The sequence below is a fragment of the Geotrypetes seraphini genome, chromosome 2 (assembly GCF_902459505.1).
Source record: "Geotrypetes seraphini chromosome 2, aGeoSer1.1, whole genome shotgun sequence".
Lineage (NCBI taxonomy): Eukaryota > Metazoa > Chordata > Amphibia > Gymnophiona > Dermophiidae > Geotrypetes > Geotrypetes seraphini.
In genome coordinates, this window is record NC_047085.1 from 232,710,265 (window position 1) to 232,728,275 (window position 18,011).

General features: G+C 39.4%; 1 protein-coding gene across 5 annotated transcripts in view; it reads right to left on the minus strand.

Moving 5' to 3' along the window:
- Positions 1-18,011, minus strand: part of LOC117355978 (putative RNA-binding protein Luc7-like 2) — a 258,392-nt gene that overhangs the window by 75,746 nt on the left and 164,635 nt on the right. For all 5 annotated transcript variants that reach the window (XM_033935181.1, XM_033935182.1, XM_033935183.1 and 2 more), the window contains 2 exons: positions 11,290-11,466; positions 8,657-8,751 (listed from right to left, as the gene is read on the minus strand). In XM_033935181.1, coding sequence (XP_033791072.1) covers positions 8,657-8,751; positions 11,290-11,466 — 272 coding nt within the window. The remainder of the gene's footprint in view (positions 1-8,656; positions 8,752-11,289; positions 11,467-18,011) is intronic.

The window sequence follows — 18,011 nt, forward strand, 5'->3', positions numbered from 1 at the left end:
AACTACTCACAGGGTCTACCCTGGACACGAGAAAAGGGCCATCTTAACCTTCTTGGGAGCAGATATATCAGATAGACAAACTGGGAGACCCATAAAGAATCTATTATCATTGAACAGCCTTGAGGAAGGGGGAGAGACTCAGAAAGCCTCCTCACTCCCTCCATAATAGGTTCTCCCTTCCTGCATGTCCTCCACTAACATTTCTGTAATCTTCAGGGAGAGTATTACCCACATCTGCTTTCTGAAAAGGGATACCACTGTCAGCAACTCATCCTCTGGAATGGTGACCTCTCCTTTCTCCAGCATACCCCCCCTCCTTGTGCTGGCCTTTTTTTTTTTTTTTTATTTTTTTTTTTTTTTTTTTTTGCCTGTTGAATCGTTTTAAATCTTTATTCATTTTTTGTGTTACAACAAGTGTTACAAATAAACTCAATAGAAACTTAAATACACACTTGACTAACTCATATATTAATATCAAGTATAACATTAATATAATAATCCCCTGTCCCACCCTCCTTCCCAACCAATAATACATAAATCAATTTTATTGTACATTTTTTAAATATTAATTTAGTATGTAATAATCAAAATTGAAAAACCCACCCCATTTCCCTCTTAACAATTATCTTATCATGGGAAAAGTTCATTAGAGAAATCATGTTAACGGTCTTCAGATGTTTCCAGTGTTATTTATGGGAAAAATTATCCTTCTTTACAAAAATCGGTTAATGGTCCCCATATTTTTTTAAATTTATTCATGTATCCTTTGTGTGTTGCAATAGCGAGTTCCATTTTATATATGTGGCATACCGAATTCCACCAGAACATATAGTTCAATCTATCATGTTGTTTCCAATTGAATGTAATTTGTTGTATTGCAATTCCAGTTAAAATAAATAAAAGTTTGTTATTACTGGATGAAATTTGGCTTTTTGCTCTCATAGTTGTTCCAAATAATATAGTATCATATGTCAAGGCTACTGGATTTTCTAACATTCTGTTAATTTGGGGCCAAATTGATTTCCAGAATGATAGGATAAATGGACAAAAGAATAAAAGATGATCTAATGTCCCAATTTCAATATGACAGTGCCAGCATCTATTAGATCTTGAACTATCTATTTTTTGTAAACGAGTAGGGGTCCAAAAAGCTCTATGAAGAAGAAAAAACCAAGTTTGTCTCATAGATGCTGACACCGTACATTTTAGCCTCCAAGACCAAAGTCGTGGCCATTGAGATGCACTAATTTGGTGTTTTATCTCAATGCTCCAAATGTCTCTAAGACCATTTTTTGGTTTTTTATTTATATATCCGGATATTAATTTATACCACTGTGCGGCTTTGTGACCTATTGAGTCCATCTGGAAACATAAGAATTCCAAACTGTGATATTTAGCGAGATCTTTCCATTCAGGGAACCCTTTCTGAATAGATTGCTTCAATTGCAACCATTTAAAATATTGTGTTTTATTGAGACCAAATTTTTGTTGCAATTGTGAAAACTCCAGCAATTTATCATTTTTAATTACATCATCCAAAGTGCGAATGCCTGCTATCATCCAATGTTTCCAGATGACTTTAAAACCGCCAATTTTGATCTTGGGGTTTAGCCATATAGTTTGGTTGGTTGATTTACTAATTGGAATTTGAGTAAGATTACTTATGTATTTTAGAGTTTTCCAGGTATCCATAAATATTTTATGATCTTTGTATAACCTTGGCATTTTGATACTAATTACATGATTAAGACGTAATGGAAACATAAGCCTCCATTCTAGCCAAAACCAGTCTGGAATATTATCTGTGGGTTCTGGGAGGATCCAATACATACCATGACGTAAGATATAGGCTTGATGATACCTATAAAAGTTGGGAAAATTTACCCCTCCCTCTTTAATTGGTTTTTGTAATGACGCTAGAGCAATTCTTGGTTTTTTATTAAGCCATATAAATTTTGTCAAAGTCCTATTTATTTTTGTATAAAACGAATCTTGAAAGAAAACTGGTATCATCCCCATTTGGTAACATACTACCGGTAAAATCATCATTTTTACAGTTTGTACTCTTCCCCACCAAGATAAATGCAAAGGATTCCATTGCTCACACATTTCTGTTACTTTTTGTAATAAGCATTTTTCATTAATTTTCATTGTTTCATCTACTGTTTTTGTTATCAAAATTCCAAGGTATTTAATATATTCTTCCTTCCAAACAAAAGGGAATGTATCAAATAAACCTTTTGTACAATGTATATTTAGTGGAAGAATTTCTGATTTATTCCAATTAATTTTATATCCTGAAAAATTTCCAAATTTCTCAATCAATTCAAGTAGATGTGGAATGGTGGATTCTGGATTCTTCAGATATAGTAATAAATCATCTGCGTAAGCAGATATCTTATATTCTTTATCTGAATGAGGTATACCCTGTATCTCCTTAGCTTGTTTGATAGCTAATATTAAGGGTTCTAAAACAATATCAAACAGCAAAGGGGATAAGGGACATCCTTGTCTAACTCCTCTCTGTAGATTAAATTTTTCTGAAAACGTATTATTAATATATAGTCTAGCAGAAGGGGAGCTATACATTGTTTGTATCATTTGTATAAATCCAGGACCTATACCAAACCATTCCATTGCTTGATACATAAAAGGCCATTCTACTCTATCAAAGGCCTTTTCTGCATCTAATGAAATTGCAAAAGTAGGTTCATTCATTTTCTTTGTTAAATATAACATATGGAATGTTAATCTGGTATTATGAGATGAATGTCTTTGAGCAACGAATCCTGTTTGATGCATACCTATTATATGGGGGAGAGCTTTAGCTAATCTTAGCGCAAGTATTTTTGCTAATAATTTTCCATCTACATTTATTAAAGATATTGGTCTATAGTTTGATACCAAAGTGGGATCTTTATTGGACTTTGGCAAAACAATAGTCAAAGATTCTGCTATAGTGCCTTTAATACAACCTTTATTGAGTTGATATTGATAAAGATTTAATAAATAGGGTAATAAAAAGTTTTGAAATGTTTTATAAAATTCCACTGTATATCCATCACCACCTGGAGCGGATCCAACTCTAAGAGACTTCAAAGCTGTTCCTATTTCTTTTTGTGATATTGGTTCTTCCAAACTTCGTTTTATATGTTCAGGAATTTTTGGACCCTCTAACATTTTTAAAAATTCAAAACCATCTTTTTCTTTATTTAGATAATTTTCGGAAGAATAAAGAGATTTATAGAATTTTAAGAATTGTTTTAAAATAGGTTCAATTTGTGTATATGTATTTCCATTTTCATCTTTTATTGCTATTAATTTTGTTTTTCTTTTTTTCGCTTTAAGATAGTTTGCCAATATTCTTCCTGATTTGTTTGAATTACCATAGTACAATGTTTGTTGAGAAAATAAATCTTTCCTAATCATCTTAGATGAGATTTCATTATATTTACCTTTTAATTTTAATAATTCTTGTTGAATAGAATATTCCCATTTTTCTATAAGTTTTGATTCTAAATTTTTAATCTCTTTTTCTAAGATTAAAAATTGTTTTTTAATTTGTTTTTTTAGAAAAGCCGAATAAGAAATTATTTGTCCTCTAATGGTTGCCTTAAAGGCATCCCATAGAGTTTCTCTGTTAATATCATCTTTATCATTTATTTGAAAAAATTCTTTCATTTTTGTTAGAAGATTTTCACAAAAATTTTTGTCAACCAACAATGTACTATCCATTTTCCAAATTGGTCTGTTATTATTTTGATCTGTAGTTTTAATTTTGATCCACACTCCACCATGGTCAGATAGAATAATTGGATCAATGGCTGCTTGTGTCACTTGATGTACAAGATGTTTTGAAGTAAAGATATAATCTATTCTTGAAAAAGAATTGTGAACATGAGAACAGAAAGAAAATTCCCGACCATCAAAATGAAGTATTCTCCATATATCTATTAAATCGCAAGATTGAATCAAATTATCTAGTCCCATAGATTTCATAACTCTACCTGGGTTTTTATCTAATAAAGGATCCATTACAGCATTGAAGTCCCCTGCTACTATAAGATTTGAAGTAGCCAGTGGTATGATCAGTTGTTGAAGAGTTTTAAAGAATTCATTTTGGTTCGAATTAGGGGCGTATATATTGATTAACGTCATGGTAGTATTTCCCATATTCATTTCCACCATTATCCATCTTCCATGATTATCTGAAGCTTTTAGTTTAAATGAAGCAGAGCATTTTTTGTTAATTAAAATAGCAACACCTGCCTTTTTCCCTATAGCTGGTGAGAAAAAACACTGTTTGACCCAGCCTCCTTCTAGCTTTTTAGATTCTATATGTGAGAGGTGGGTCTCTTGTATAAGGCATATATCAGCATCTTGTCTCTTTAAAAATGATAGGGCTTTTTTCCTTTTTATCATATGATTTAGACCGTTAACATTTAAAGACATAATTTTAATATCCATTTATTTTTAAATTTTCAGGTATTAAATTATGTATATTTTCCCAATGTTTTAAGTATTTCATTTCTCTTTTTTCCTTTATTCCCATGATTTCCTTATATATTTCCCTTTTATTCCCTCCCATCCCTCTTATCCCTCCCTTCCCCCCCTTATTAATTACGAAAACTTGGATACGCAGGTTGAGGTTAGATTTAGATAACTCCCACAAGCTATTAATAATTATCTTAAGTACTACCATTTTTTCCCCTATTTTTGTATATTTTCTTTTATTTTATTATTAATTATAAGAATAAATAAAAAGTTTTCATTCTTATGTATTGAAAGATTATTTTCTGTATTTGTATATCTTTAAATCCATAAGAATGATTATATTAAATCAATTATATCTAATAACATTTCAATTACTATTCATTTCTTTTCAGGTGGTAGAACATAAAATCTGCGTTTCAGATTTATTCTTTTCATATATTTCGTATTGAAATACATTTTAATGTATCTGAAACGCAAAATTAAACCTGAAGTACCACCTTTAACCGGAAATACAACAAACCAATCACTTCATCTTTTTTTTTTTTTTTTTTTTTTTTTTTTTTTTATAATATTCTTTGTGATTGAAGGATGATTTTCTTTCTCACTATTACTCTGCTTTCAAAATTTCGGATTCAATCAGTACATTTTTAAGTTTGTTGAAGAAAATTTCTTCGTCGTCATTTGAGTTCGGAGATGTGTTTCAAATCATTTACGTTCCTGCCATTCAGTTTATTCTATTTATTCTGAATAATTTTTATATTTTTCAGTTTTCTTATTTTCTATGGAGAATGTTGCAAGTTGTTTAAGTCTTTAATTTGATCCTTGTGTGTTCTTTTTCCATTGCTTTCCGTTTTGATCTATCTTTAATCGTCAATAGACTTTAGTATGAACCCATTAATTGTTCTTTAGATTGTCATAGGTTGCTCAGTTTGATTTATAAATTCCTGTAGTTTTTCTGGATCTGTAAAGTTTTGCGTTTTGTTAGCAACGGTAACCTTCATAATTGCCGGGTACAGGAGCCCAAATCTAGCTCCTAGAGATCTTAGTTGTGGTCTCATGTCTAAGAATTGTTTTCTTTTTTTTGCTGTTTCTTTTGCAAAGTCCGGGACAATGTATATTTTTGAATCTTGGCATTTAAGATTTTTGATTTCCTTGGCTAATTGGCATATTTCAATTGCTTGTTGGTGTCTTAAAAGTTTGAAAATTAAAGTTCTTGGACCTGTTTGAGTGTTATTTCTTTGTGTTGGAATCCTATGGGCTCTTTCAATTTCCAGTTCCGTTTTAAATTTCAATGGTAGTATTTTAGGTAGAAATTTTTCAAGAAATGCAATCGGATCATTCTTTTCCACTCCTTCAGGTAATCCGATTATTCTTAAATTATTCCGTCTTTCACGATTCCGGCTGTCTTCAAGATTTTTTTTTATCTCTGTTATTTCTTTCCATATGATTTTGCTGTGATTCATGTCTGTATTTAATTGTTCTGTAATATCTTCTAATGTTGAAATTCTATTCTCAGTAATGTCCACTCTTTTAGTTAGGATTGCAGCATCTTCCATTGCTTTTTGTAGTTTTTTGTTACTATCTAAGACAATTTCTTTTATTTGTCTTAGTTCTTCCATAACATCCAGATTTTTTTCTGTTGGTAATGGGATTTTAGAGGGTGTACCTGGCTCAGGTTTCGACCTCTTATTGCTTCCTGATGTTCCAGCTCCTAAGTCAGCTTTATTTTGTTTAGTTGAAGTCATATTTCAATATATATTTTAGTTTCTTTAAAATATTTGGTAGTAATTCTTTTTAATATATTTTTAATATATTTGCTTATAAGGAGCTATTCGTTTATCCAACCATTCAACAAAGCCACTCCCCTTTTTTTTCAGTATTCTTAAAGCAACTGTAAGTTATTTGTCTTAGGCTCTATTGCAGACTCTTGTTAGCATCTATCCTGAAAAAATTTGCAGCCTTCTTGTTCTAGCTCTCCTCTTACAAGCCCAATCGCAGCTTTTACTGAGGAGAGCAATATTCCATCCAATATGTTTACTTTAATCTTTCAATGTGGATGTATATGTATTTCAGTGTCTCTCAACTGTCACAACTGTCTCAATGTCACTTTTCTTCAGGTCAAAGAAATTACCAATCCTTTTATTTGACCTTCCTCAGAGCCCAAAAACCTATAGTCTCTTATATCTGAGTCTCTTGAATTATAGCAGGAGAGATTAACATTTATAGTAATCCTTCAGTTTATTTTTGAAGTTGGCAGCAAGGAAATAGTTAAAAAAAAAAAAAAAAAAAAAACGTTGCCAAGTAGCTTTTACTGCAGATCTCTCTTCATTTCCAGCAGAGGACAGCTATTTCAAAGCCCATTCCCTGATTTAAACAGGCATCAGGCATTTCAAAAAACTAATCATTGTCATTAGGCAGATCCAGACTTTGTAGAAATTTCTTTTTTTTTTTTTTTTTTTTTTTTTTTTTCCGATTCAAGATGGCCGCGGTCGTGGTGCACCGAGCAACTGCCTGTTAACCCCCACCTTCGGGAAATCTTTCCTCTTGCTCTCTGCCAGAGATCGTGCTAAAGAGGAGGGGAAGGAAAGCCTCCCTGGCCTCACGGCTTCACTGGTAATTCCCTGGTAATTTTTAAAAGTGAATCTTGTTGCCTCTGCCAGGGGGACCCAATCTTGCCGATTTTGCTGTTTTTTTTTTTTTTTCAGCGGAGACCCGATCTTACCGGCTCTGTCAGCAGGGATCTGATCTTGCCACCTTTATCAGCGGGACCCGATCTTGCCGGCTTTATCTGGGGGACCCGATTTGCTATTTTTGCCAGCGGAGACCCGATCTTACCGGCACTGTCAGCAGTTGAGACGGATTCAGCCCTCCACACCTCGTTTCTCAAATAACAACTAGCACAGATTTTTTTTTTCGATCCAAGCAATCGCGGCGCTCCGAGCAACCGCCCGCAGAATCCCACTCGGGAAACCTCTCCTCCGGCGCTTCACACCGCCGAACTCAGATCGTGCCAAAGGGGAAAGGAAGCCTTGAATCAGTCTCCTCAGGCAATATCCAAGACGGACTCATCCCTCCACACCACACCTCATCTCCCGGAAAGAAAAACGGCACTTTAACTCCCAACTCTCACTCAAAACGGCACCCCTTTCTCTCCCACTCGATTTAAAGAGGAAAACTTTAATTTAAATGTAAAATCTTGCTTTTTTTGTAGTTTTTTTCTTGAAAATTAAGCCTGTTTATATGGAGCTGTTTCTTCACCCAACCGTCATCGTTCGCGTCCAAGCCACGCCCCCGTGCTGGCCTTTTTTGTTCTTCTACGTTGTATTTCTCCCCTCTTTTCCACTTGTATATATGCATGTGATATTGTTTACATTTTAGTTAAGTCTCCCAATAGATTTTAATATTTAATATTTTAGTTTTGCACACAGCTTAGACAACTTTTAAATAAAACTTGATCCTGGAACACTCCAATTATTTTGGGTTTAGATCTGAGCCTTACAACAACTCCTTGGCCTATCAAGCCCTCTTTGCTCTAGTCCCAGATGACTCCAGTTTATGGCCTCACCTGGACTACTCCTACACTATCTTTGCAGTACTACAATGCCTAGTGCATAATGGTAACACATACAAGAGAGAAAGATGATAGGCACCCCCTGCCCCAGGAGCTCTTGGGTTTTTCCACACCACTGCACAAGTGGACAAATGCACCTGCATTCTCTCAGCTTGATGATTCCTGAGCTGAGACCAAACCAGTAACTAATGGAGCTGCACCAATAACTGTTCAGAACTAGCATCCCCCCATCCCATTGTCAGACATCCAATGTTTACCTGCTGCATATGTCACTCTGCATTCTCAGGCCTGGTGTTGTCGTTACAACAAAGCCATGCATGAGACCATAGACAAGAGTGCAATATGGCACTTCTACATGCAATATGGAAAGAGGGAAAAGGCAAACAATCCTATCCTATACAAAAAATAAAATGCCACCCATCGGTTGTTACTATATGTTGCAAAAGGTTACTGTTTTTTGTCATAGTGACTTGTGGTTGTACTTTACCTGTTTGTTTGCAATGGTACAATACATTGTTTAAAACATAAAAGAAAGGAAACTTGGGACTAAACTGCGAGGCACTGCACATAAGCAACATCAAAATGACGTACCTCCTCTTCAGCTTTTCTTTTTCCTCTTTCTCACGTTCCTCTCTGCGTTTCAGCCTCTCTTGATTTCGTTTCTCCTGTTTCTCTGCTACAAGTCTCTATAACCGATGTAAAAAAAGCAAATTAAAAAAAAACAAAAAACAAAATATATATATACACACACACATATATACATACATATCTCTCATAATAAAACCCTAAGTGCGCATGCGCACTTACAACTTCGTGATCCCTGCCTCCGTAAGCTGTAGCTCTGCGATAGTGTTCGACGCGTTCAGCTGGAGCCTGCGGTGGTTTGTGTGCGGTGTACCCTTTTCCCTAGTTGTGGTGGGCGGCGGCGGACCGGATGGGGAGGAGAGTGTTTGAAGCGACGGTAGGCCAGACAGGAGGTAGTAGCAGCAGCGGGGGCCAGTACGGGGGGACAGGCTTCGGCTTCAGCGCTGGAGGGAGGGAGGTAGGCTGGCTAGCTTTGGAGGAGGGAGGTGGGACAAAGGCTGGAAGGCAGTGAGGGGGGACATAGGAAGGAGGCCCTGGGGCACTAAGGACATAGGAAGGAGATACTGGGGCACTAAGGACATGGGAAGGAGGCACTGAGGGCACTAAGGACATAGGAAGGAGGCACTGGGGGCACTAAGGACACAGGAAGGAAGGAGGGAGGGATTAGAAAGAGACAATTGTTAGGCCCGAGTGTAGAAAGTGGCCAAGGAGAGAGAGAGAGAGACAGAAAGAAAGACAGACACATCTACTCTATATATAGATAGATAGATATATATACAGTGGTGCCTCACATAACGGACGCCTCGCACAGTGAACGCTGCGCATAACGAACTTTTTGTCTTGCTCCCTATAACGAACTTCGTTTCACACAACAAAGTCGCCCGAGGGGCCCGGGGGGGGGCGGAACTACTCTCGCCGCTTCCTAATGTGAGCCGGGAACAGCAGCACCCTCCACCTTACCTTAGATGCCGAGTTTTCCGGCTTTCTTTTTCGGCCAGCCACACACTTTCAAAGAGCAGCACATGCGCGCATGCTCTGTTGTTCAATCTTCTCCTCTGACGCAACCGGAAACCGGAAGTTGCAGGAGAAGAGAACATTGATCAACTTCAGCAGCTGCGCGTGCACAGCTTTTTGAAAGCGTGCGGCTGGGTGAAAAAGAAAGCTGGCAAACTCTGCATATAAGGTGAGGTGGAGGGAGGGAAATGTAGGGCTGCAGAACGAATTATTTTGTTTTACATGTATTCTTATGGGAAAACAGGGCTGCAGAACGAATTATTTTGTTTTACATGTATTCTTATGGGAAAACGCGTTTCACACAACGAACGTTTCACATAACAAACTTGCTCCTGGAACGGATTAAGTTCGTTGTGTGAGGCACCACTGTATATAGATATACACACACCACTTAATATATTAATATATATATATATATATATATATATATATATATATACACACACACACACATATATATATATATATACATACATACACACAGTGGTACCTCGGTTTATGAGTGCATTGGTATGCGAGTGTTTTGCAAGACGAGCAAAACATATGCAAACTTGGTGCCTCGTAAACCGAGCTTGCCTCGCTGTACGAGCGCCCCCCCCCCCCCCGCGATCCCCCCCATTGCCTCCCCTCCACCGCGATCCTACTTCACCCCCCCCCCCGAGCACGTCAATGACACTAACTTTACCCCATCTTGGCACCAGTACCGGTGCACGAAGATCCTCCCTCTTCTGGCACGGCCTGGGCTGGGCGGTGCGTCGGAGATCCTCCCTCTTCTGTCTGGGCTGGCTTTGAGCAAAACATTCGCAAACTTGGTGCCTCGTAAACCGAGCGCACCTCGATTTGCGAGCGCCCCTCCTCCCCCGCGAACCGGCACCCTCCCCCCCGCCATCGGGCACCCCCCCGCCACGACCTGAGGTCCCCCCAACCCACCAGAACCCTCTTCTTACTTTGATGTAGCCTCCGCACCAGCACCAGCATATCCTGTGCGTTGGTGCCGGTGCCCGAAGATCTGCCTCCTGTGCTGGGCCTTGAGCATGTGCGCATGCTCAAGGCCTGAGAGTTCACGTCGAACGTGAACTCTCACATCGAACATGAACTCTCAGGCCTTGAGCATGCGCACATGCTCAAGGCCCAGCACAGTAGGCAGATCTTCAGGCACCGGCACCAACGCACAGGACATGCTGGTGCCGGTGCGGAGGCTACACCAAAGTAAGAAGAGGGTTCGGGTGGGTTGGGGGACCTCAGGTTGCGGGGGGGTGCCCGATGGCGGCGGCGGGGGGGTGCCGGAGCGCGGGGGGGTCGTCTTCGTGGGAAGCAATGCCGGTTAGCAGCGCTGCTGGCATCAGGGGGGGGAGGGTGGGAACCTACCAAAGCGAGTTTCCATTATTTCCTATGGGGAAGCTCGCTTTGATAAACGAGCATTTTAGATTACGAGCATGCTCCTGGAATGGATTATGCTCGTAATCCAAGGTACCACTGTATATATATATATATATAAATGCATCTGAAAAGAGCCTTAATTTAAAAAAAAAAAAAAAAATTTCTAATGAAGTTGCTGCAAACAATTTTCACACAAAGACTATTTTCAGCCTGTTTATAAATTTAAAAAATATAATATAGTTTACCTTCAGTTCATCCAATTTCTCTCGGATTTCAATGAAACCCAAATGCAATTTCCCCCCAAAATGATCTGCAAGTCTTCTGTCATTATCGTGGAGACCCAGGTAGGCAGAGCAGACCTCACAAACACGCAACTTCTGCTGCTGGAAACTGGAAGCTGGCATGGAATTACGGTATACTTCCTGTCAAAAAAACAGAAAACCAACCTTATAACTTTGGTTCTGACCCTTCCAAAAATAATTCTGCTATACTTGACTGGCACTTCAATACAGTTTAATTATCAGGATTCCTGAAAATATATCTGCAAACTCTATCTAGCAAAAATACCAGGTGTATACTGTCTTGATTTCATAATTTATAGCCAAATGTATCTTTTGTTTCTGTTGGCAAAGAAGTACACATCTGAGAAGAACTCTCACTTAAGAGAATGACACAGGGACAAACTTTTCCCTATCCCCGTGGGAACTCATTTTCCCATCCCCGTGAGTTCTTTTCCTGCCCCATTCCAGCAAGCTCTGTCCTCATCTGCACACGCCTCAAACACATTAAAATCACAAGCGCTAAGTCTAATAGATGTTGGCATTGTAATCTTGAAATATGGACTCTTGATCATTTATTATTTTATTGTCCATTAATCTTGGCCTTTTGGAAATCAATATGGGGGTCAAATAAATTGTTTATTGGAAAACCCAGTTGCGCTATCGTATGATACTGTTTTATTTGGCATGTCAATGAGGGCTAAAAGCCAAATATCATCCAAGAATAACAAGCTTTTGCTAATTATAAAAGGTCTTAATACTCAATCAATATAGTTTACAATTCCTCTGCTTTCAGGAGGATTTCTTGGGACACCAAGCCGCAAAATGGTATAAATTATTATATGGATTTTTAAATAAAAAAAAGAAAACTGGCCTTAGGGATATTTGGAGTATTGAGATTGGACAGACAATTTCTGCATCTCAATGGCTACGATTTTGGTCTTGGAGATTAAGGTCTACAAGGTTAGCATCCGAGTCAAACGTGGTTATTTTTGTTACATCAAGTTTTTTGGACCCCTAATACCATATTGTTATCTAACTTTTGTAAACGTGTAGGGGGTATTTATTGTATCTTACAAGACTATTTGTTTGTAAATACAAGTGATATGTGAAAATTGTTTGTATTATGTTTAATTCACTTGTTGTAAGAATTCAAAAATGAATTAAAAAAAATAAAAAAGTTAGATAACACTAGATCCAATAGATGCTGGCACTGTAGATTAGAAGTTGGGACGTTAGATCATTTAATTTTTTTCTGTCCCTGTGTAATTGCTTTTTTGAAATTTATTTGGCTCCAAATTAATAAATTATTAGAAAATCATGTTGGACTCTCTTATGACACTATATTATTAGGTACAGCAATGAGAGTTCAGAGTCCGATTTCTGCAAATAATAATAAGTTATTATTAATATTGACGGGGGTCGCCATGCAACAGATTACTCAAAATTGGAAAGATTATACTAAGCTAAATTATACCTTCTGGTGGAATTCAGTTTGCCACATATATAAGATGGAAAAGTTGATTTCGTTACAACAAGGAAATTTTCATAACTTTAAAAAAATACGGGGAGCATTGATTTCTTATTCTAGTGATCAGACATCTTGTAAATACTCTCTCCTTGCTGTCTGCTACTCTATGATCAATTTGATATGTAACCACTTGTAATCTCTGTTTAACTACTCTATGATCAATTTGATATGTAACCACTTGTAATCTCTGTTTAACTAATGTGAACCGCCTGAACTCTTCGGGGTATGGCGGTATACAAAAATAAAGTTATTATTATTATTATCTTAAGCACAAGAATAGTTTATACTTGGATAGGGATGGGATATATGTATAATATTGTCAATTAAGTATTGATCATTGGGGGGGGTATTTATTCTTATTCTAAAAGATTATATGATTATAATTTCAAGTGTTTTGTAAAAATTGATTTAATATGTGTATCTTCACTTGATGTATGAGATAAAAATGAATAAAGATTTATTAAAAAAAAAAAATTAGCTTTCAGAGGTAAAACCCTCTTTCCTTAGGTCAGTAAAGTATACTGCTGTTAAAGTGTCCTGTCCTGACCTGAGGAAGGAGAATTTGGTCTCTGAAATTTAGCCAAAAATATATTAAAATTAGTCCAATAAAAGGATCACCATTTCTATTTCTAAACATTTATCAACACAGCTAAAATACTACTTTATCCTAAAGCAATAAAATAAAAAAATAGGAAAGGAGTCGCCATACAACAAATAATTGGAAAAATTGGAAGAGACTAAATTACAGTTTTTGGTGGAATTCGTTGTATCATATATATAAAATGGAAAAAACAATATCTATACAGAAAGGAAATTTAAAAAGATTTCAAGATGTGTGTGGGCCATTAACAAATTATTGCAATGAATAGATTTCATTTTTCCCTGTATGGTATAAGCTTAAGTTAAGGGGTGGGGGGCTAATTCTCAAAATTGTTTATAAATGCAAAGAAAGATTGGAAAGCACAGTTACTTACCGTAACAGTTGTTATCCAGGGACAGCAGGCAGCTATTCTCACAAGTGGGTGACGTGATCAAACGGAGCCCCGATGCGGACGCCTCATAAACAGATTTGCTTGAAGAAACTCGAAGATTCAAGTCGCCCGCACCGCGCTTGGGCCCAGCGCAGGGCGCATCTCCTCAGTTCAGATAGCTAGCAGAGAAGCCAACCCGAGGAGGTGGGTGGGATGTGAGAATAGCTGCCTGCTGTCCCTGGATAACAACTGTTACTGTAAGTAACTGTGCTTTATCCCAGGACAAGCAGGCAGGTATTCTCACAAGTGGGTGACCTGCAAGCTAACCAAAGTGGGATGGTGGGAGAATAGGCAACTTAGGAGAATAAATTTTGCAATACTGTTTGGCCAAACTGTCCATCCCGTCTGGAGAAAGTATCCAGGCAATAATGAGAAGTGAAGGTGTGAACCGAGGACCAAGTGGCAGCTTTACAAATTTTCTCAATAGGTGTAGATCTGAGGAAAGCCACAGAAGCTGCCATTGCTCTGACCTTATGGGCTGTGACTTTACTGTGAAGAGGAAATCCAGCCTGGGCATAGCATAATGAGATACAAGCCGCCCTTCCTCCCACTAACTCATTTAAGTCCCCGCCCAGTCCTGGCTTCCCGATAGTGCAGCCTCCCCTTGCTAAACCCCTCCGATTAAGCCCCCTCTGCATACGATTCCGCATGGAATACCCCATTGCTCAGGTTCCAAAAGATAAATAGTTTCAGAGGTAAATCCGCTCTCACTGCTGGGATTCGGGTTTAACCACTCTTTCCCCCCAGTGTTATCCAAAAAAAAAAAAAAAAAAAAAGACTCTCCCTACTTAGCAAACTGTTTCACACACGATTCAAACAAGCCCTGCCTCCCAGCAAAAAAGGCTCCCCAAGCTCAAACATGAAGCCTCCCTTTTGGCTCCTATTTCTCCTTCTCTGCTCTTCTCTTAAGATCACCCTCTGCTTGAAACCCCCTTCCCCCAATCTACCAGACTCCCCAAATGTCACTAATACCTGCCCCAGCCTCAAAATCCCCACGCTGTTGCGCACTAGAAATCACTCTCACAAACATAAACCCCGCAAAGCCAACCTCGCCTATTTAAAGCCTGTGCCCCCCGCCAACCTTCCCAACCATGCCCCTGACTCTCTAACCCCAGTCCCGATACTTTACTGCAACGCCAGATCCGTATGTAACAAGACCCAAATTATGAAAGATCTCCTCACAGATTCCGATCCTGGATTCTTCTGTATCACAGAGTCCTGGATCAAAAAAGATGATTATTTTACACAAAACGAGATTTGCCCCCAGGGCTACCAAGGCCTCTTTTCTCCTAGACTAAACCGAAAAGGAGGCGGATTGGCACTCCTCTACAAATCTTTCTTCAATGTTGAACTTCTCGAAAAAGGCAGCCACCACTCACTAGAATATATGCTAGCCTCAATCAATGATGAGCTCCATCTACACCCACTAGGTATCTTATTACTCTATCGCCCGCCCACCCCCTGGAGCAATTCCTCCGAACTTGTTTACGAGACCATATCTAACGCATTCCTTAAGTTCCAAAGACTACTGATCATCGGAGATATCAATCTCCACCTTGATGACACCTCCAGCAAAGATGCATCCGATTTCAATAATTTCCTCATCTCTCTCGGCCTCTCCCCCCCTGCCCCCTCTCCAACCCATGAAAAAGGCCACACACTAGACCTCATCAGCTTCCTCGATCTCACGGATTACAAAACTTCAACCGATGACATCCGTTCAACTACGTTCCCTGGTCCGACCACTACCTAGGAACCTTCTGTCTCCCCATCTTCATGTCTCACCTTGGAACCTCTCCTCAGCCCTCTAAGTCCATTACTTTCCGCAAGAAAATTTCAAGTGATCAGTTCTGGTCCAAATTTCTTGACACTCTCTCATCCAATCCTAAGCCATCAGATTCTGCAACCAACTGGCACAATTGGACCACTCTCTCAGAATCCACCTACCAATCTCTCGCCTCGCTGTCCACCAAAACCATCTCCTACTCCCGTAAGGCCCCCTGGTACCTCCCACAACACAGGATGCTAAAACAAAAATGTCGATCCCTGGAACGCATCTGGAAAAAATCTAAATCCCCCGCAGATAAACAAATCTGGAGAGTCAACATTAAACTCTACAACAATACACTCAAAAGAGCTAGGAAAAATTTCTATGGTGACAAGATCTCCAGTTCAAAAAACCAGAACAGTATGCTGTTCAATATCTGGCGCTCCTTAACTCCCAACACCAACCCTTCTATACCTCCCTCCTCCCCATCAGTGGACCTACTAGCAAACTTTTTCAATGAAAAGGTCACCGCCTTGAGAAGCTCCTTCCCTCCCGTAGTCTCCTACAATCCTCTGGTGCCCGCCTCCCCCGATTCTACTACAAAGGTCCCCACCCCCGTCCCAGTCAACAGATCCTGGACTACCTTTGAGCAAGTATCCGATTCGCAGGTCCTCAAACTCTGCCTGAAACTGAAATCCTGTAACTGCACCTTGGATCCATTCCCATCCTATCTATTTGAGAAAATACCCACACAGGCCATCTCTTCTCTCACCATACTCATAAATTCTGCCCTATCATCGGGCCTCTTCTCCCCTGAAATGGGACGCATTGCACTGACCCCTCTACTGAAGAAAGCTGACCTAGACCCCTCCTCCCCATCCAATTATCGCCCAATAGCAAACATTCCCGCTCCTAACCAAATTGCTAGAGTCCATCGTCTCCTCCCAACTCTCAGCCTACCTGGAAAGATTCTCTGTCCTCCTACCCTATCAATACGGCTTCAGACCCAACTTCAGTACCGAAACCCTCCTGGCCTCCCTAATCTCGAAGATCCAACAATTTCACTCTCACAAAAAATTTGCCGTTCTCCTTCAATTCGACCTCTCTGCTGCCTTTGACGTTGTCCACCATGACATTCTAATCTTCCTACTCTCCGAGATAGGCATTAGTTCTACAGTCCTTGACTGGTTCTCGAACTTCTTACGTTCTCGCTCTTACACCGTCACCAAACATGGTTCCTCTTCCTCCCCATGGAAACCGACTTGTGGAGTCCCACAAGGCTCCCCCCTTTCTCCCATCCTCTTCAACATTTATATGTCCTCCCTGAATCTTCTCCACCTATCCCCCCTAGAAACACTCTACACTTACGCCGACGATATCCTGGTCCTCATCGAGACCGACGCGAACCTCACCAATCTCGCAGCTAACATTTCTTCTTGCATAACCAAACTTCAATCCTGGGCTCACACTGTACAAATGAAATTGAACGAGTCCAAAACTAAACTACTTTGGCTCGGCCCTAAACTTGATCAATTACCCACTTCCATCCCACTGCCCATAGGCTCCTCTCTACAGCTGGAATTCTCTAGCAAAGTTCTGGGCATCACCATAGATTCATCATTATCCTTCAACGACCACCTCAACTCCCTGATAAAAAAATGCTTTTGCAGCCTTCACATGCTGAGGAAAGTGAGATCCTGCTTCCATCAAAAACACTTTGCCGTCCTCGTACAATCCATTATCCTCTCCAGATTGGATTATTGCAATTCCATTTACCTAAGCTTAACAAAGAAAAGCCTCCACAGACTCCAACTAATCCAGAACACCGCGGCCAAACTTATCTTCTCAAAAAGTAAATTTGACCATGTCACACCGCTCCTATCCAAACTCCACTGGCTTCCCGTTATTTCCAGGGTCTACTTTAAATGTGCCTGCCTAACCTTCAAGATCCTCCACGGTATCCTTCCTCCTTTTATCCCTCTATCCTGGAATTCCTCAAATCCAACCTCCACTAGATCCACTCAAAAATTAAAACTATCCTACCCCTCCTTAAAAGGCATCTCCCTTGTTGGTAAACTTGGCTCTTCCCTCCCTTTCAGAATCACTCAGCTCTGGAACAGTCTCCCTTCCCCTCTCCGCAATTTGAGCCCCCTTCTACCATTCCGTAAGCATCTGAAGACCTGGCTCTTCTCCAGAACGTAACCCCGTCCCGCTCCTGGCACTCTCACACCAACCTCTCTTCTCTCATACTTATATAATTCCACTGGAGTTCCGTTCCTTCCCTAACCATGTAAACCGTGTCGAGCTCCATCTGCGGAGATGATGCGGTATATAAACCCAAGATTTAGATTAGATTAGA